The sequence below is a fragment of the Pristiophorus japonicus genome, unplaced genomic scaffold, assembly GCF_044704955.1.
Source record: "Pristiophorus japonicus isolate sPriJap1 unplaced genomic scaffold, sPriJap1.hap1 HAP1_SCAFFOLD_370, whole genome shotgun sequence".
Taxonomy (NCBI): Eukaryota; Metazoa; Chordata; class Chondrichthyes; family Pristiophoridae; genus Pristiophorus; species Pristiophorus japonicus.
This window is the reverse complement of record NW_027253544.1, coordinates 250,934-270,983: the sequence shown is the minus strand read 5'-3', so window position 1 is coordinate 270,983 and position 20,050 is coordinate 250,934. Positions and strand designations below refer to the sequence as shown.

The 20,050-nt window shown below is 52.7% G+C and overlaps 1 protein-coding gene across 3 annotated transcripts in view; it reads right to left on the bottom strand.

Annotated features, from left to right (window-relative positions):
• LOC139250427 (uncharacterized) overlaps positions 1-19,504 on the bottom strand; it is a 95,057-nt gene extending 75,553 nt beyond the window's left edge. Inside the window, exons 1-2 of one of the 3 annotated variants that reach the window (XM_070872822.1) lie at positions 19,333-19,504; positions 5,923-6,276 (exon numbers count right to left, since the gene is read on the bottom strand). In XM_070872822.1, the coding sequence (XP_070728923.1) occupies positions 5,923-6,276; positions 19,333-19,384 (406 nt within the window). In that variant the 5' untranslated portion in view covers positions 19,385-19,504. Of the gene's footprint in view, positions 1-5,922; positions 6,277-6,454; positions 6,603-18,962; positions 19,076-19,332 lie in introns of those variants that run through there. The other 2 variants (XM_070872824.1, XM_070872823.1) reach the window with 2 other exon arrangements.
• Between the last annotated feature and the right edge of the window lie 546 nt (positions 19,505-20,050).

The following is a 20,050-nucleotide window of genomic DNA, read 5'->3' as shown; positions in this document are numbered from 1 at the left end:
AGGAGGAACTGAGGGAAATCCTAATTAGTCAGGAAATTGTGTTAGGGAAACTGATGGGATTGAAGGCCGATAAATCCCCAGGGCCTGATGATCTGCATCCCAGAATACTTAAGGAGGTGGCCTTGGAAATAGTGGATGCATTGACAGTCATTTTCCAACATTCTATAGACTCTGGATCAGTTCCTATGGAGTGGAGGGTAGCCAATGTAACCCCACTTTTTAAAAAAGGAGGGAAGAGAGAAAACAGGGAATTATAGACTGGTCAGCCTGACATCGGTAGTGGGGAATTTGTTGGAATCAATTATTAAGGATGTCATAGCAGCGCATTTGGAAAGAGGTGACATGATAGGTCCAAGTCAGCATGGATTTGTGAAAGGGAAATCATGCTTGACAAATCTTCTGGAATTTTTTGAGGATGTTTCCAGTAGAGTGGACAACTAGTTAATGTGGTGTATTTGGACTTTCAGAAGGCTTTCGAGAAAGTCCCACACAAGAGATTAGTGTGCAAAGTTAAAGCACATGGGATTGGGGGTAGTGTGCTGACATGGATTGAGAACTGGTTGTCAGACAGGAAGCAAAGAGTAGGAGTAAATGGGTACTTTTCAGAATGGCAGGCAGTGACTAGTGGGGTACCGCAAGGTTCTGTGCTGGGGCCCCAGCTGTTTACATTGTACATTAATGATTTAGACAAGGGGATTAAATGTAGTATCTCCAAATTTGCGGATGACACTAAGTTGGGTGGCAGTGTGAGCTGCGAGGAGGATGCTATGAGACTGCAGAGTGACTTGGATAGGTTAGGTAAGCGGGCAAATGCATGGCAGATGAAGTATAAAGTGGATAAATGTGAGGTTATCCACTTTGGTGGTAAAAACAGAGAGACAGACTATTATTTGAATGGTGACAGATTAGGAAAAGGGGAGGTGCAACGAGACCTGGGTGTCATGGTACATCAGTCATTAAAGGCTGGCATGCAGGTACAGCAGGCGGTTAAGAAAGCAAATGGCATGTTGGCCTTCATAGCGAGGGGATTTGAGTACAGGGGCAGGGAGGTATTGCTGCAGTTATACAGGGCCTTGGTGAGGCCACACCTGGAGTATTGTGCACAGTTTTGGTCTCCTAACTTGAGGAAGGACATTCTTGCTATTGAGGGAGTGCAGCGAAGATTCACCAGACTGATTCCTGGGATGGCGGGACTGACATTTCAAGAAAGACTGGATCAACTGGGCTTGTATTCACTGGAGGTCAGAAGAATGAGAGAGGATCTCGTAGAAATATTGAAAATTCTGACGGGTTTAAGACAGGTTAGATGCAGGAAGAATGTTCCCAAGAATGTTGGGGAAGTCCAGAACCAGGGGTCACAGTCTAAGCATAAGGGGTAAGCCATTTAGGACCGAGATGAGGAGAAACTTCTTCACCCAGGGAGTGGTGAACCTGTGGAATTCTCTACCACAGGAAGTTGTTGAGGCCAATTCACTGAATATATTCAAAAAGGAGTTAGATGTAGTCCTTACTACTAGGGGGATCAAGGGGTATAGCGAGAAAGAAGGAATGGGGTACTGAAGTTGCATGTTCAGCCATGAACTCATTGAATGGCGCTGCATGCTCGAAGGGCTGAATGGCCTACTCCTGCACCTATTTTCTATGTTTCTATTGCAGACTGCTCAATGAACCCTCCAACTCTCCACTTCTCTCTCCAACTTTAGAAACCGTTACAAAAACCCATCATTTTGACCAGCATTTCCGACACTTCTACCAATTTCTTCCTTGACGGCTTGGTGCCTGTCGCCCTAGTTCCATTGTTGTGAAGCACTTTGAGACAATTATGTGAAAGGAGCTTTGTAAATGCAAGTGTTTGTTGTCTTCCACCTGCACTGCCTTTATGTCGATCTAATTCCCACTGAAATCACTGTCACACTGACTCAATGTCAGACTGGAGGGGCGGTGCTCCGCAGCCAGTGCACAAGCAGCGCGGGATGGGGCAGGCGGTCCGGGTGCAACAGATGCAGCCGGAGAAGACATCTGAAGTATTTTCAGGTTGTGTTGAAAGCCTGCGTGGATTCATTATACCCTGAGAAATATGTAAATAGATGTCACTCAGTCCCATGGTGAATCCCCACGTGTCCTCACTTGGTGCCTTTTGCTTGCCCGTTTATAATGGACACTTGTGGTCTTCCCAGCTGCTCACCGCAGAATGTCCACTCGAAGCTGGGACAGAGGGACCGATTTTGGAAAGTTGTTTTTTTCCCCTCCATCTCCTGTACCGCTGTTTCTGCATCGTTGTCCGTGCAATAGTTCTTTTCTGATGTTTCCTTTTTGCACAGCCCTCCAGCCACTGTATTGTTGCTGTCAAGCTGTGAATCTCTTCTCTAACCATACTGCTCTGCACGGAGGCTCACTGGGCCTTGCCAGTGGCTCCTGTGGATTTGGAGGTGGAAGAGGAGTTCAGGGAGGGGGCAGAATGAGTGATGGACTTGTACCTCAGGTGCCTGGCAGCCACTCGGAATTGGCCCTGGCACACCTAGTTGGCCAAGTCCGTGGAGACCTGCATTTGCCCCTTCTGCCACACATGAAAGTCTGTGACATAGTTGGACCTGTTATATTCTTGGGTCTCTTGCTCTGGATCCTTCAGCTTCTAAAGTTTTAGATTCATAGGCGAATCCCCTCGGCCCCAGCAACATCTTCAATGGCTCTGATATACATAGAAGTTACAACATGTGTCACCTGCCCTAATATCTCCTCATGTGGCTCGGTGTCAAATGTTGTCTGATAACGCTCCTGTGAAGCTCCTTGAGACATTTTACTATGTTAAAGGCGCTGTATAAATACAAGTTGTTGTAGCTTGGGGAGGACAGAGCCAGATCAGTAATTCCCTCATGTTGGTCCTCTCACCAGTTGCCGCAAGCCCAGTCTGGCAGCAATGTCCCTCAGGACTCGGCCAGCTCGGTCAGTGCTGGTACTCCCGAGTCTTGGTGATGGACATTGAAGCTGCCTAGCCAGAGTACATTCTGTGCCCTTGTTACCCTCAGTCCTTTCTCCAAGTGGTGCTTATACAAAGTGTGCACTTGCCTTTCAAAGTGGTACCTGGCATTGGACACGAGGAAACAATTTATTTGCATAGACTTTTTTGAGAAGGCAAAAAAGATAATTTCAGGAGACCAGAGCTCTGCCAGGAATCTCGCTGCCAGATAGTCGGAAAATCGTGGGCGGCATCTGCTGAACCTTCCATATATTGTCCCAGTGGGCGAGACTTCCAACATTACTCCTTTACAGTCACACTATAGTCGTACATCGATGTGTTTGTTTAAATCATAAATTGTTAGTTCACAGACCTCAGGCTTCCTACCAGGTTGGCCATGTTCTCTCTCTGGGTCACACCCTCCCAAACCGTCAACAGTCTGTTTGTATTGGGTACATTCCAGACCCACTACAGTCTGTGTGTATTGGGTACATTCCAGACCCACTACAGTCTGTGTGTGTTGGACACATTCCAGACACACTACAGTCTGTGTGTATTGGGTACATTCCAGACCCACTGCAGTCTGTGTGTATTGGGTACATTCCAGACCCACTACAGTCTGTGTGCACTGGGTACATTCCAGACCCACTACGTTCTGTGTCTATTGGGTACATTCCAGACTCACTATAGTCTGTGTGTATTGGGTACATTCCAGACCCACTACAGTCTGTATGTATTGGGTACATTCCAGACCCACTACAGTCTGTGTGTATTGGGTACATTCCAGACCCACTACAGTCTGTGTGTATTGGGTACATTCCAGACCCACTACAGTCTGTGTGTATTGTGTACATTGCAGACCCACTACAGTCTGTGTGTATTGTGTACATTCCAGACCCACTACAGTCTGTGTGTATTGGGTACATTCCAGACCCACTACAGTCTGTGTGTATTGGGTACATTCCAGAACCACTACAGTCTGTGTGTATTGGGTACATTCCAGACCCACTACAGTCTGTGTGTATTGGGTACATTCCAGACCCACTACAGTCTGTGTGTATTGGGTACATTCCAGACCCACTACAGTCTGTGTGTATTGGGTACATTCCAGAACCACTACAGTCTGTGTGTATTGGGTACATTCCAGACCCACTACAGTCTGTGTGTATTGTGCACATTCCAGACCCACTACAGTCTGTGTGTATTGGGTACATTCCGGGCCCACGGACGAGTTTCTCACGGGACTCTATTATTAAATATTTTCTGGCTTTCAACTCCAAAACGAGACGCAGTACTTTGCCGCCCAGCCATTCTGAAAGCGGATTGCACATTCCTGAATTAATTAACAGGCTGAAGGATGGTGTATTGCAGCTTGGAAAGGGTCGAGGGCTCATTTGTTTGCATTGATGAGTGCAGATTTAGTCACTCAGAGATGCATTGTTTTATATATATACCCTGTCAATATCCTGATTTAACCAGGTATGTCACCATTATTCCTATTACTGCACTTGTTTTATGTGGCGGTCGGAAGAGAGGGCTGTGGCTGGTGAGGTGACCAGGGTCAGGGACCTGCTCGATGGCGGAGGAGCGGGCTGGATGACGCCAGAAACGCTGGCGCGGCGCCTAAATTCTGCCAACGTCCGCCACGCGGCCGATGCCATCGAGTCGCTAAAAACAGCTCTGGGCCCTGACTCCGTTAGGTGCATCGAGGAGGCTCAAGCACGTGGGGAGATCCCGTCCGAACTGACCCCCGTCCGGACGGAATTCCTCATCGGCGCCAAACCCCGGAACCTCCCTCGGGGGCCGGCGCCTCACAACTTGAGCCGCCTCGGGGAAATCCCCTCCGTGCCTTTCAGTTCCGCGCGGAGGGGTTTCTTGTACGGGCTGCTCCTGCACACCCTCAACTTTGCCATCCTCGCCTGCCGTCCGGACACGCCATGGCGTACCATCTTGCCGTCCTGAGGAGGCGGGGGTCCCCGATGGAGGGCACTCTACGCAGGGGTCCTCCCACTATTCGTCGGGGACTTGGCCTGGAGGGTGGTGCACGGAGCAGTGCCGTGCAACAAATTTTTAAGCCGGTTCACGGACTCCCAGGCCGCCTGCAATTTCTGCGGTCTGGAGGAGTCCGTGTTCCATGTTTTTATTGAGTGCACGAGGTAGCAGCCCCTGTTCCATTATTTGAAGGGGCTGCTCCTGAAATTCTGGCTGCACTTCAGTCCCACTCTCCTGATCTTTGGGCACCCTGTGCGGAGGGGAGCGGGTAGGTCCGAAGGCCTCCTCGTAGGACTGCTCCTGGGCACGGCCAAGGGTGCCATCAGCCGGTCCAGGCAGCGGGCGGTCGAGGGGGTCGTTCAACCTGACTGCCTGCCTCTCTTCCGCTCTTACATCCGGTCCAGGGTGTCCTTGGAGATGGAGCACGCGGTGTCCACCGGTACGCTCGCGGCCTTCCGCGAGAGGTGGGCACCGGAGGGACTGGAGTGCATCATCACGCCCGGCAACCAAATTTTAGTTTGATTTTACGTTTTTAAGTTTAATTTGTTTTAATTGCCGGTGCTTTTAGTGTCCCCCTTCCCTTTTATAGGGGGCACTGGGGAAAATTGTGATTTTAGTGCCAAAAAAAAAAAAGGGCCTTGTAAATGTCTGGTGTGTCACCCAGGTCGGGTGGCACGGTTTAATGTGTTTTGTTTTGCAGATAAACTCCAAAAAGAGTTTACTGCACTTTTCCCTCAACATGTATTTTCCCGTTGAATCCTGTGTGTGAGGTTTTGTCCCACCATGTGCTCACTTAAACAAATTAAAAACAAATGGAGTTTGTCCCAGATTTCACCCTCCATTCTGTACTTAGAATTTCCACTCAGTGTTGTTACTGTAAAAGTGATAACGTTGTACAACATTTACTTACACATGAGATGTTGGTATTGTAACATTATTAGATATCAAACCAATATAATGTAGAATATACTTACTGGTTACATTCAGCCGGTTTCCATTTCCATAGATTGTTCCCCAAATACCACAGATATAGACCTCGCTGTCTCTGCGCTCCACGCCTCTGATGGTCAGAATGTAGCTGTTACTGGCAACATCTCTGGAAAGCTGAAACCGCTCAGAGAAACCGCGTGATCGGTAAACCCAGCCATCTACATAATGAGAAAATATTATGTGTTTCCTATCCTGTGAGAGGTACCAGTGTACAGTATATTTATCCACACGGTCATTCACATTGCTGGTCTCCAGGGTACACCGAAACTTCACCATCCCACCCTCGGGCACCGTCACAACTTCTGGGGACTGGATAAGAACCGGACTTGCCTTTAGACCTGTGAATAGTAAATAACTGAGGATCAGAACAGATGAGGAACAACATGAAGTAATAAGTTGAAACCGAAGTGATTATAAAATCTCCTGTGTGTTTGCGAATGGATATTGGTCTGAAATCCCACTCCTCTGTTTCCCGCGGGCGCTCGACAGAAAATGGTAAAAAAGATGTGCACCGACCTTTTCCTGCTGCGCCCACCAGAGATCCCGGTCCTGAGGCCTACTCTCCCTGCACATCGGAGCGTGTGTCTGTCAGGACGGATGTATGTTGGAGCTGGAGTGACATGGCACTGGGCAGCCAATCCAGGTCAAGTATTTTCTCATTCATAATAATGGGAACTCGGTCAGTAGGAGTTCTCATTATGATTGAGAAACACTCCCCCCCAACATCCAAACACAAGTAAAAAATAGAAAAAACACATCACATATTTAAGATTAATTTAAATTAAAGTTAATAAATGTCTTCGAAAAAAATATTATTTTTCAAACTTTTTTTTAAAAGATTTTTCATTATGGTTTAAAATAAACTTACCTTAGTGGACAGTGTTTTTAACATTAAAATGTGCTTTTTAAATGTTATTGTTACTTGTTTTTGTATGTTTCAAAGCTGGTTTTCTGCACATGCGCATTGCACACCGAAAACCGGCTTTTGTGATGCCTTCCCCGGTCCGTACACACTCCGTACAGACTCAGGGAGGCCGGGATATCTGCCCCAATGTGTATCATCAGTAATTTGTAGCCGAGTTGTTCAAACATATCCTGAGCTTAGCTGTCCCACATTGCCCTGTACTGACCAACAATCCCAGTGTGAACAGGCAGCCCAAAAACACATACACTGCAACTGAACTCAGAACTCCTGCTGTGGATATGTTCTTTGCTGCCTTTACCACGGAGGTTGGTACAACAAGGATCAGAAAATCAGGTAAAAAGCTGCCAGTTTTAGTAATATTGTGCGATACCCAACACAAGATTCTGATGTGGGTTCAGATACAGAAGGCTCTCGGTCCACTTCATCTCATCCTTCCAGAATTCCAATACTACCATCGTCCCATTGCAGCGTCCAGCAGTTTGTAAACCTGTCCCGTGTTCTGGCCTCGCCTGGGAACCTGTTCCAGCTTTTGATCACCGTCTTCAAATAACTGAGTCCTGAACTTGGCCTTTACAATCCTGACTGTGCCCTCCTGCCCTGTTTATATCTGAAACTATTGTTCTGGGTTTGCTCTACCTACCCCCACAACACGTGCTGTCCTTCCCCTGGGGCACGGGTACCTCCTATTGTTTATTTCCAATATTTTTATTCATTTATTCGTGGGCATCGCCGGTAAGGCCAGCATTTATTGCCCATCCCTAATTGCCTTAGAGAAGGAGGTGGTGAGCCGCCTTATACAACTGAGAGCAAGTGCTCTACTCGGAACTCCGACACGGCAAGCGAGCCCCAGGTGGGCAGAGGAAACGTTTCAAGGACACCCTCAAAGCCTCCCTAATAAAATGCAACATCCCCACTGGCACCTGGGAATCCCTGGCCCAAAGACCGTCCTAAGTGGAGGAAGAGCATCCGGGAGGGCGTTGAGCACCTGGAGTCTCGTCGCCGAGAGCGTGCAGAAACCAAGCGCAGGTAGCAGAAGGAGAGTGCGGCAAACCAGTCCCATCCACCCTTTCCTTCAACCACAGTGTGTCCCACCTGTGACAGAGACTGTAATTCCTCTATTAGACTGTTCAGTCACCTGAGAACTCACTTCTCGAGTGGAAGCAAGTCTTCCTCGATTCCGAGGGACTGCCTATGATGATGATGACAACTGAGTGGCTTTTTAGACCATTTCAGAGGGCAGTTAAGGGTCAACCACATTGCACTGGGTCTGGAGTCACATATAGGCCAGACCGGGCAAGGGCGGCAGATTTCCTTCCCTAAAGGCCATTAATGAACCAGATGGGTTTTTATGACAATCCAGTGGTTTCATGGTCACCATTACTGACACTGGATTTTTATTCCAGATTTATTTATTCACTGAATTTAAATTCCCCAGCGGCCGTGGTGGGATTTGAACTCATGTCTCTGGATCATTAATCCAGGCCTCTGGATAACTCATCCAATGATATAACCACTATGCTACCGTTCCCGATATATACGGCACCTTTCATTTATTCTTACTGAACACCATTCATCATTAATCAGCCCAGCTGGGAAGCTTTTTGAGCTCTCTTTGTGAGATCTTGGCTGCGTCCACTGAATCCACCCCCCCACCCCCCGAGTCCACCCCCCCCCGTCCCCGCTCAATCCACTCTCCCCCCCCACCCCCCCGAGTCCACCTCCCCCCGGTCAATCCACACTCCCCCCCACCCCCCGAGTCCACCCCCCCCCCCCGCTCAATCTACACTCCCCCCCCACCCCCCGAGTCCACCTCCCCCCACCCCCACTCAATCCACACTCCCCCCCCCACCCACTGAGTCCACCCCACCCCCACCCCCGCTCAATCCACACTCCCCCCCCACCCCCGAGTCCACCTCCCCCCACCCCCGCTCAATCCACACTCCCCCCACCCCCCGAGTCCACCTCCCCCCACCCCCGCTCAATCCACACTCTCCCCACCCACTGAGTCCACCCCCCCCCACCCCCGCTCAATCCACACACCCCCCACCCCCCGAGTCCACCTCCCCCCACCCCCGCTCAATCCACACTCTCCCCACCCACTGAGTCCACCCCCCCCACCCCCGCTCAATCCACACTCTCCCCCCCACCCACTGAGTCCACCCCCCCCACCCCCGCTCAATCCACACTCCCCCCCCACCCCCGAGTCCACCTCCCCCCACCCCCGCTCAATCCACACTCCCCCCACCCCCCGAGTCCACCCCTCCCCCCACCCCCGCTCAATCCACACTCCCCTCCACCCCCCGAGTCCACCACACCCCCGCCCCCGCTCAATCCACACCCCCCCCCACCCCGAGTCCACACCTCCTCCCACCCCCGCTCAATCCACACTCCCCCCCCCACCCCGAGTCCACCGCCCCCCACCCCCGCTCAATCCACACTCCCCCCCCCACCCCGAGTCCACCTCCCCCCACCCCCGCTCAATCCACACACTCCCCCCTACCCCCCGAGTCCACTACGCCCCCCGCCCCCGCTCAATCCACACTCTCCCCCCCTCCGCGAATCCACAGTTCCTCCCCCCCCGACCCCTGCTGAATCCACAGTCCCACCCCCCCATCCAAGGCAAGTCAAAAAATCTCCTTTGTGCGGCCACAAATCTCCCTTGCCCCAAACTCCAACCCACTTCCCCCATTTACCTGGAAATTGTCGGGCCGCCAGGGGCCACCGGATCTTCACCTCCAGCAGACACTCTGTGCCCTCTTCCCAGCCTGGAGTGGGCGGCAGTCTTTATACAGACCCGGGAGGTGCAGAGATCACTCCCCAAGACCCACTCTGGGTTAAAATCGACCGGCGGTATTTATACAGACCCGGGAGGTGCAGAGATCACTCCCCAAGACCCACTCTGGGTTAAAATCGACCGGCGGTATTTATACAGACCCGGGAGGTGCAGAAAGACCACTCCCCAAGACCCACTCTGGGTTAAAATCGACCGGCAGTATTTATACAGACCCGGGAGGTGCAGAGATCACTCCCCAAGACCCACTCTGGGTTAAAATTGACCGGCGGTATTTATACAGACCCGGGAGGTGCAGAGACCACTCCCCAAGACCCACTCCGGGTTAAAATCGACCGACAGTATTTATACAGACCCGGGAGGTGCAGAGACCACTCCCCAAGACCCACTCTGGGTTAAAATCGACCGACAGTATTTATACAGACCCGGGAGGTGCAGAAAGACCACTCCCCAAGACCCACTCCGGGTTAAAATCGACCGGCAGTATTTATACAGACCCGGGAGGTGCAGAGACCACTCCCCAAGACCCACTCCGGGTTAAAATCGACCGGCAGTATTTATACAGACCCGGGAGGTGCAGAGATCACTCCCCAAGACCCACTCTGGGTTAAAATCGACCGGCAGTATTTATACAGACCCAGGAGGTGCAGAGATCACTCCCCAAGACCCACTCCGGGTTAAAATCGACCGGCGGTCTTTATACAGACCCGGGAGGTGCAGAGATCACTCCCCAAGACCCACTCCGGGTTAAAATCGACCGGCAGTATTTATACAGACCCGGGAGGTGCAGAGATCACTCCCCAAGACCCACTCTGGGTTAAAATCGACCAGCAGTATTTATACAGACCCGGGAGGTGCAGAGAGACCACTTCCCAAGACCCACTCCGGGTTAAAGACCCCAGAGAATGACCTGTGAAGTGCTCCGGTGGGGATCTGGAAAAGGTTAAAGGGCAAAAGTGATGCGTGCAGAAGACAAAAGGAGGCCTAATGGGAGAAATAAAATAAATAAAAGACTTATACGAAACGCAGAGTGTGAGTAGAATGAGAAGAATGAAACACTGGTCTTGCTGCTGATAAACCTGTGGTCAAATCTGATTTTTAATTTGCATTCTGAAAACCTGAGCGATACAGTAAATAAAGGGGAGCAGTTTCAGCAGGAGATCTTTCCATTCCCAATACAATAAATGTGTTATTTAAAGAGAGAATCCCTTCACAGCACAGGGATGTACAACAGTGACTCCCTTCAGTAGGTACCATTGGCTCACTCCATTCCCCCCGAACGTGGCAGCTAACAAACTCCCATTGGAACAGCTATTTCAACTGCTCACTATCTGCAATTTATCTTTTCAAAGTTCCATTATATGTGTCTTCCCTTGTCCACCGCCCCTCCCTTAGTTCCACATTGGCAGCCACTTGACCAATTAGAATGATGGTTTCTGAATCAGGGTCAATCCTCCAATCCATTTGTCTCAATCCTTCCCTCATCTCTTTAAATTTAGCAATTATAAAGTTGTAAACCTGGCTCCTGGCCTTTGGTATAATTGGGTCTCAGATAGAAACATACACAGGATGCGGCCATTCGGCCCATGGTACCTGTGCTGGCCCTTTGCAAGAGCTATTCAATTACTCCCATCCCCTGCTCTCCCCCCATAGCCTTGCAAAATTTTCCTTTTCAAGTATTTATCCAATTTCCTTTTGAAAGTTGTTATTGAATCTGGTTCCACCGCCCTTTCAGGCAGTGCACTCCAGATCATAACAAAGGGGAGGGTTACTGATGGGGGCAAGGTGGTTCATGGTCAAACATGACAGCCCCCTGCCACGCTACTCACTGCCTTCCCCACTGCCCCATACCATGCTACTCACTGCTTCCCCACTGCCCCATACCATGCTACTCACTGCCTTCCCCACTGCCCCATACCATGCTACTCACTGCTTCCCCACTGCCCCATACCATGCTACTCACTGCTTCCCCACACCATGCTACTCACTGCCTTCCCCACAGCCCCATAGCATGCTACTCACTGCCTTCCCCACTGCCCCATACCATGCTACTCACTGCTTCCCCACTGCCCCATACCATGCTACTCACTGCCTTTCCCACTGCCCCATACCATGCTACTCACTGCCTTCCCCACTGCCCCATACCATGCTACTCACTGCCTTCCCCACTGCCCCATACCATGCTACTCACTGCCTTCCCCACTGCCCCATACCATGCTACTCACTGCTTCCCCACTGCCCCATACCATGCTACTCACTGCCTTCCCCACTGCCCCATACCATGCTACTCACTGCCTTCCCCACTGCCCCATACCATGCTACTCACTGCTTCCCCACTGCCCCATACCATGCTACTCACTGCCTTCCCCACTGCCCCATACCATGCTACTCACTGCTTGCCGTCAGGGGAGGGGGGATGGTGAAAATGGTCAGGGAAGGGGAAGGGGGAGTGAACACGGTCGGGGGAGGGGGTGAACACTGTCAGGGGAGGGGGAGAGGGTGAACACGATCGGGGGGGTGATGGGGTGAACACGGTCGGGGGAGGGGGAGGGGGTGAACACGGTCGGGGGGGAACAGTGTCGGGGGAGGGGGTGAACACGGTCGGGGGAGGGGATGAACACGGTCGGGGGAGGGGATGAACAGGGTCGTGGAAGGGGGAGGGGGTGAACACGGTCGGGGGAGGGGAGGGGGTGAACACGGTCGGGGAGGGGGAGGGGGTGAACATGGTCGGGGAGGGGGAGGGGGTGAACACGGTCGGGGGAGGGGAGGGGGTGAACACGGTCGGGGAGGGGGAGGGGGTGAACATGGTCGGGGAGGGGGAGGGGGTGAACACGGTCGGGGGAGGGGAGGGGGTGAACACGGTCGGGGGAGGGGAGGGGGTGAACACGGTCGGGGAGGGGGAGGGGGTGAACACGGTCGGGGGAGAGGGATGGGATGAACATGGTCAGGGGAGGGGGAGGGGGTGAACACGGTCGTGGGAGGGGGAGGGGTGAACACGGTCGGGGGAGGGGGAAGGGGGTGAACACGGTCGGGGGAGGGGGTGAACTCTGGAGGGGGAGGGGGTGAACACGGTCGGGGGAGGGGGAATGGGGTGAACACGGTCAGGGAGGGGGAGGGGGTGAACACGGTCGGGGGAGGGGGAAGGGGGTGAACACGGTCAGGGAGGGGGAGGGGGTAAACACGGTCGGGGGAGAACACGGTCGGGGGAGGGGGTGAACACGGTCAGGGAGGGGGAGGGGGTGAACACGGTCGGGGGAGGGGGAGAACACGGTCAGGGAGGGGGAGGGGGTGAACACGGTCGGGGGAGGGGGAGAACACGGTCGGGGGAGGGGGAGGGGGAGAACACGGTCGGGGGAGGGGGTGAACACGGTCGTGGGAGGGGAGGGGTGAACACGGTCGGGGGAGGGGGAAGGGGGTGAACACGGTCGGGGAGAACACGGTCGTGGGAGGGGGAGGGGTGACCACGGTCGTGGGAGGGGGAGGGGTGACCACGGTCGTGGGAGGGGGAGGGGTGAACACGGTCGGGGGAGGGGGAAGGGGGTGAACACGGTCGGGGAGAACACGGTCGTGGGAGGGGGAGGGGTGACCACGGTCGTGGGAGGGGGAGGGGTGACCACGGTCGGGGGAGGGGGAGGGGATGAACACGGTCGGGGGAGGGGAGAACACGGTCGGGGGAGGGGAGAACACGGTCGGGGGAGGGGATGAACACGGGAGGGGGAGGGGTAGGGGATGAACACTGTCGGGGGAGGGGAGAACACGGTCGGGGGAGGGGGAGGGGTAGGGGATGAACACTGTCGGGGGAGGGGAGAACACGGTCGGGGGAGGGGAGAACACGGTCGGGGGAGGGGAGAACACGGCCGGGGGAGGGGAGAACACGGTCGGGGGAGGGGGTGAACACGGTCGGAGGAGGGGGAGGGGAGAACACGGTCGGAGGAGGGGGAGGGGGTGAACACGGTCGGAGGAGGGGGAGGAGGTGAACACGGTCGGGGGAGGGGGAGGGGAGAACACGGTCGGAGGAGGGGGAGGGGGTGAACACGGTCGGAGGAGGGGGAGGAGGTGAACACGGTCGGAGGAGGGGGAGGAGGTGAACACGGTCGGGGGAGGGGGAGGGGAGAACACGGTCGGAGGAGGGGGAGGGGGTGAACACGGTCGGAGGAGGAGGAGGGGGTGAACACGGTCGGGGGAGGGGAGAACACGGTCGGAGGAGGGGGAGGGGGTGAACACAGTCGGGGGAGGGGGTGAACACGGTCGGAGGAGGGGGAGGGGGTGAACACGGTCGGAGGAGGGGGAGGAGGTGAACACGGTCGGGGAAGGGGGAGGGGAGAACACGGTCGGAGGAGGGGGAGGGGGTGAACACGGTCGGAGGAGGGGGAGGAGGTGAACACGGTCGGGGGAGGGGGAGGGGAGAACACGGTCGGAGGAGGGGGAGGGGGTGAACACAGTCGGGGGAGGGGGTGAACACGGTCGGAGGAGGGGGAGGGGGTGAACACGGTCGGGGGAGGGGAAGGGGGTGAACACGGTCGGGGGAGGGGAGAACACGGTCGGAGGAGGGGGAGGGGGTGAACACAGTCGGGGGAGGGGGTGAACACGGTCGGAGGAGGGGGAGGGGGTGAACACGGTCGGGGGAGGGGGTGATCACGGTCGGGGGAGGGGGAGGGGAGAACACGGTCAGAGGAGGGGGAGGGGTGAACACGGTCGGGGGAGGGGAGAACACGGTCGGGGGAGGGGGAGGGGTGAACACGGTCGGGGAGGGGGAACACGGTCGGGGGAGGGGGAACACGGTCGGGGGAGGGGGAGTTGAGAACAATGGTCGGGGGAGGGGAGAACACGGTTGGGGGAGGGGTGAACACGGTCGGGGGAGGGGTGAACACGGTCGGAGGAGGGGGAGGGGAGGGGTGAACACGGTCGGAGGAGGGGGAGGGGATGAACACTGTCGGGGGTCCTCCAGCCCTTCAACCCTCCGGGAACTCTGCACTCCAATTCTGGCCTCTTGTGCATCCCCCACTTCCTTCGCCCCACCATTCTGGTGGCCGTGCCTTCAGCTGTCTGGGCCCGAAGCTGTGGCATTCCCTCCCTAAACCTCTCCGTCTCTACTTCCTTTTGGTCACTCCTTAAACCCGACCTCTTCACCTGGCTTAATATCTGTTTATGTGGCTCGGTGTCAAATTGTGTCTGATACCGTTCCTGAGAAGCACCTTGTGAGGGTTTATTACGTTAAAGGCACTATAAATACAAGTTGTTCTCATTGAATGGGTCGGGCTGCAGCCCACAATTGGATTTGTGCAGCCACAAACACACTCGGCAAACAGCGAGGGGGAGCCCGGCTTCTCCAAGTATTGGCGGACCGGATTAAACACACGGAGAACTGCAAACCCCAAATTCTGGTTCGAAAACGAATGGAGTTGTGAGCATCAGTGAATAAATGGGAGCAGTGGCAATACCAACAAATCAGTAAGTTAGTGGGACAGTGAGAACTGAACCAACTCCAGAGCCATGGACACACGGAAATCAATTCCTGAAGCAGCAGGCACATCAGCAGATGAATGGATTAACAGCAACATTGGTGAATTGAGAGAGAATGGGCTAGCAACAAATCAATAAAGGAAGGGAGCAGCTGGCACTGGTGAACTAATACCCTTCTTACCTTTGCTGCCACTGCTTCCTGCCCCCGAGGCTGTTAACCCACTTTCACTGGTTCACCAGCGGTTTACGTTTCAAAGCACTGTGACCCATCCTCGTGTATTTGCTGACTACAAGGCAAGTTCAAAACACTAAAGGTGGTTTCAGCGAAGAAAGAGGCTTTTACTTTGCTGCAGCACTTGGACAGTTAATATATATTTGTATAATATAATCAGTTTATGTTCTTTCAAAAATTCCTGCGTAAAATCCACTGGTGGCTGTATTTTAATATAGATTGCTGTATAGATAGAGACACATAAATAGGTGTATCCCACTCAATGATGTTCACAAACACCCCATACAAGTAAAACACATTCAAAAATATTCTGATTTGTCTTTCTTGGATCCAAAATGGATGACCTCACACTTCCCTGTAATAAACCCCACCTGCCATAGTTTTGCCCACTCACTGAGTCTGTCTATGTATCTTTGTAACTTCCTGTTCACATCTGCACAACTTACTGTGTCTCCTAACTCAGTGCCATCTTGGATGTGTAACTCAATCCCTCCATCCAAATCACTAATAAATATGGTGAAGAGCTGAGTCCCGATCCCTGGGAAACACCACTTGTCACATGCTGCTAATCAGAGTACCTGTCACTGTCTCCTATCTCTCAACCAATGACCAACACATGTCACTGAGTCCCCTTCAATTCCATGCCTTCTCATGTTTCATAATCTGTCAGGAACCTGATCTTTCTGGAAGTTCATGCAGACCATATCCATAGACACTCCCCTATCCACCATGTGAGTGAGCTCCTAAACACATTCAGCTCGATGAACCAGACATGACCTAGTCTTCACAATCCATGCTGGCTCTCTTTGATCAGCTCAGACTTGTCCACGTGCTCGGTCACTCTGTCCCTGGTGATCTATTCCAGCAACTTCCCCACAACTGACATTAAACTGACAGGTCAGTAGTTACTTGGGGGCCAAGTTTTGGCCTGAGTTGCTCCTGTTTTTTTGGAGCAACTGGTTTAGAATAGAGTATCTTAGAAATTGCAATTCTCGGCATTTAGTTTGCTCCAGTTCTAGTCAGTTGGAACAGTTTCAGTTTGGAACAGCTTTTTATTTTCAAAAGAGGGCGTGTCCGGCCACTTTTGAAAGTTTAGGCAGTGAAAACATACTCCAAACTAACTTAGAATGGAGTAAGTGTAGATTTTTGTACGCTCAGAAAAACCTTGTCGACACTTACAAAATCAGGCGTAGGTTACAAATCAGGCGTAGGGAATGGCAGGGTTTAAAGGGAAGTTTACAAACATTAAACACTTCAGTTTTACAAATAAAGAGCCATCATCAATAATAAATGATAAATACATTAATAAATCAACCAATAAATCAATCAAAACAAAATAAACAAACATTTTTTTAAAATAAAAAAATCAATAAATAAAACATTTTCTACTTGCCGACTGCAGCACCGGGAGTCCTCCAACAGTGTGCTGGGACATCCCCCGCCCCAGTGTGTCTCTATCTCTCTGTCTGTCAGAGTCTGTGTTTCTGACAGTGAGGGGAGGGGGAAGGGGGTGGGGGAGGAGGGGGTGGGGAGGAGGAGGGGGGAAGAGGGGGTGCGGCAGGGAGAAGGGGGGGAAAGGGGAGGAGAGGGGAGGGGAGGGGAGAGAAGGGAGGGAGAGAAGGGTGGGAGGGAGAGAAGGGAGTGGGGGAGGGAGGGAGAGAAGGGAGTGGGGGAGGGAGGGAGCGAAGGGAGGGGGGAGGGAGGGAGACAAGTGAGGGGGAGGGAGGGAGAGAATGGAGGGAGGGAGGGAGAGAAGGAGGGAGAGAAGGGAGGGGGAGGGGAGAGGGAGGGAGAGAAGGGAGGGGGAGGGAGGGAGAGAGAGAAGGGAGAAAGGAAAGGGAGGCTGAACGGGCCGGGCCCAAGACTTCGGGCTGGGCCTGTTTTTAGCACCGGATTTCCAGGTAGGCGCCGTCGGGTCCAGGGTCCGTGGTCCGGCGGGGGTCGGGATCGCGGGTCGGGGTGGGTGGGGGTGGAGGTCGGGTCGGCGGGGGGTCGTGTCCGGTCCGGGGGGGGAGCGGGAGTCGAGTTAGGAGTCGGGAGGGGGGAGGTGAAGGTCGGAGGGTGGGGGGGTCGGGTCGGGTCCGGTAGGGGGGAGCGGGAGTCGAGTCGGGGGGGGGGAGGTGAGGGTCGGGGGGTGGGGGGGGGTTGGGTCGGGTCGGGAGGAATCAGGAGCTGGGCGTGGGAGGTGCAGCCTTATCCACGCAGCCCCAGTGAGGCTATTCGGCCAGGGCTCGGGGCTGTGTGCTTCAGGCCCCTCCCACACAGTTTTGGGCACCTGGAGCTACTGCACATGCGCGCCCACTGTAGCGCGCATGTGCAGAGGTCCCGGCACTGTTTTCAGAGCAGGGACCTGGCTCCGCCCCCCACAGCTCGTGATGCACCGCGCCCAGCTCCAGAGGACCTGCAGGGAGCCGGAGAATAGGTAAGTTTTTTTTTTAAGGCACACTTTGTGGCGTGAAAAACGGGCGTCCAGTCGGGGCGTGGCCCGAAACTTGGGCCCTTGCTTTCTGCCTCCTCCCTACTTCAAATATGGAGCACCATTTTCAATTTTCCAGACCAAGGACATAATTCCTGATTCTAGAGAACTCTGGAAAACAATGAAACACATCTACAATTTCCTCACTGGTTTCTTTTAATATCCGGGGTGGTAACCAGCAGGTCCTGGAGATCTGTCTCTCTTCAGTCACAATATTTACACAGTGACATTTTTTACATGCATTAACTCCAGTATGTTCTTCTAAATGGATGCAAAGTTTCCATTGCCCAAGTCTGCCGTGCCCTTATTATCTATTATAGTCTCGCCTGTATCTGTCTTTATTGGGCCCACATTCCCCTTCAGCTGCTCCCTTTCTCCAAATAAACTGAAACACCCATCAGTGCCTTTGTCACCTCGAGACTTGACTATTCCAACACACTCCACATTCAACCCTACGTAAACTAGAGGTGATCCAAAACTCGGCTGTCCGTGTCCTAACTCGCACCAAGTCCCACTCACCCATCACCCCTGAGCTCGCTGACCGACATTAGCTTCCGGTTAAGCAATGCCTCGATTTCAAAATTCTCATCCTTGTTTTCAAATCCCTCCATGGCCTCGTTCCTCCCTATCTCTGTAATCTCCTCCAGCCCCACAATCCCTGCCCCCCGCCCACGCAAGATATCTGCGCTCCTCTAATTCTGCCCTCTTGCCCATCCCTGATTATAATCGCTCCACCATTGGTAGCCGTACATTCTGTTGCCTGGGCCCCAAGCTCTGGAACTCCCTGCCTAAACCTCTCTACCTCTCTTTCCTCCTTCAAGATAATCCTTAAAACATACCTCTTTGACCAAGCTTTTGATCACCTGCACTAATTTCTGCTTATGCAGCTCGGTGTCAAATTTTATCTCTCATACTCCTGTGAAGCCCCTTGGGAAGTTTCACTACGTTAAAGGTGCTATATAAATACCAGTTCTTGTTGTTGATGATAACTTCTGCTGTTTGCTTTGATAATCTTCACCAGTTTTTTCTGTATTCCTTTATGCAGCTTTTACTTTCTTTGTATCCCTTTGTTGCTTTATTTCCACGTTGCCGTGCATTTGTGTCAGCCTTTGCTTTTAGTATAATACTGTTTCTTACCTCACAGGAGGGGCCAGCCTACTGATAGCTCACCCAACGCCTGTTCTTCACAAGTGAATCTGAACAATACATCGTGGATGGCTTCTCAGCCTGGAAGAGCAGTTGATCCTATTGGTCTCCACACCCCAGCAGTCACACACACAGACCAGGAGTGGGATAACTGGGCAGTCTGGCTCAGTGTCACATCTTACCGGGTATTTGTCCACTGAACCATGAGAAATCCCAACATATCTCAATTCTTAAACATAAATATCTGACTGCAAAATACCCGACTCACACCACCCGGCCACAATCGCGAAATCAAACTCAGAAATGTGATCATATGAAACCAAACCCAGGTTGGATGCCCCCACTCTGGGCATTTACTTACCCACTGCGACACAGAGGGTCAGAGTCACGGCTGTGAGCCTCGGGCCAAACATTTCAAATTAATTATTTTTAAAAGATGAAATTCCTGTTCATTCACACACTGTATAATATGCTACCGTCGATGTTTCAGAGATAGCTGATTGTCACTGAACTTCCTTACAGGGTTCTCACAGCTCAAGTACAAACCACATAAAGAGGAACGAATAACAAGAGCAAGTGGGCCGTCCTCTGGAAAAACATATTCACACAAAGAAAGACTTGCATTTATATAGCGCCTTTCACGAGCACCAGATGTCTCAAAGCGCTTTACAACCAATGAAGTACTTTTGGAGTGTAGTCACTGTTGCAATGTGGGAAACGGGGCAGCCAATTTGTGCACAGCAAGCTCCCACAAACAGCAATGTGATAATGACCAGATAGCCCGTTTTTGTTGTTGATTGAGGGATAAATATTGGCGAGGACACAGGGATAACTTCCCTGCTCTTATTTGAAATGGTGCCATGGGAGCTTTTACATCCACCTGAGAGCAGACAGTGTCTCAGTTTGTCTCATCCGAAAAACAGCACCTCCGACAGTGCAGCACTCCCTCAGCACTACACTGGAGTGTCAGCCTAGATCTATGTTCTCAAGTTCCTGGAGTGGGACTTGAACCCACAACATACTGACTCAGAGGTGAGAGAGCGACCCACTGAGCCACAGTTGACACTTACAAACAAGCA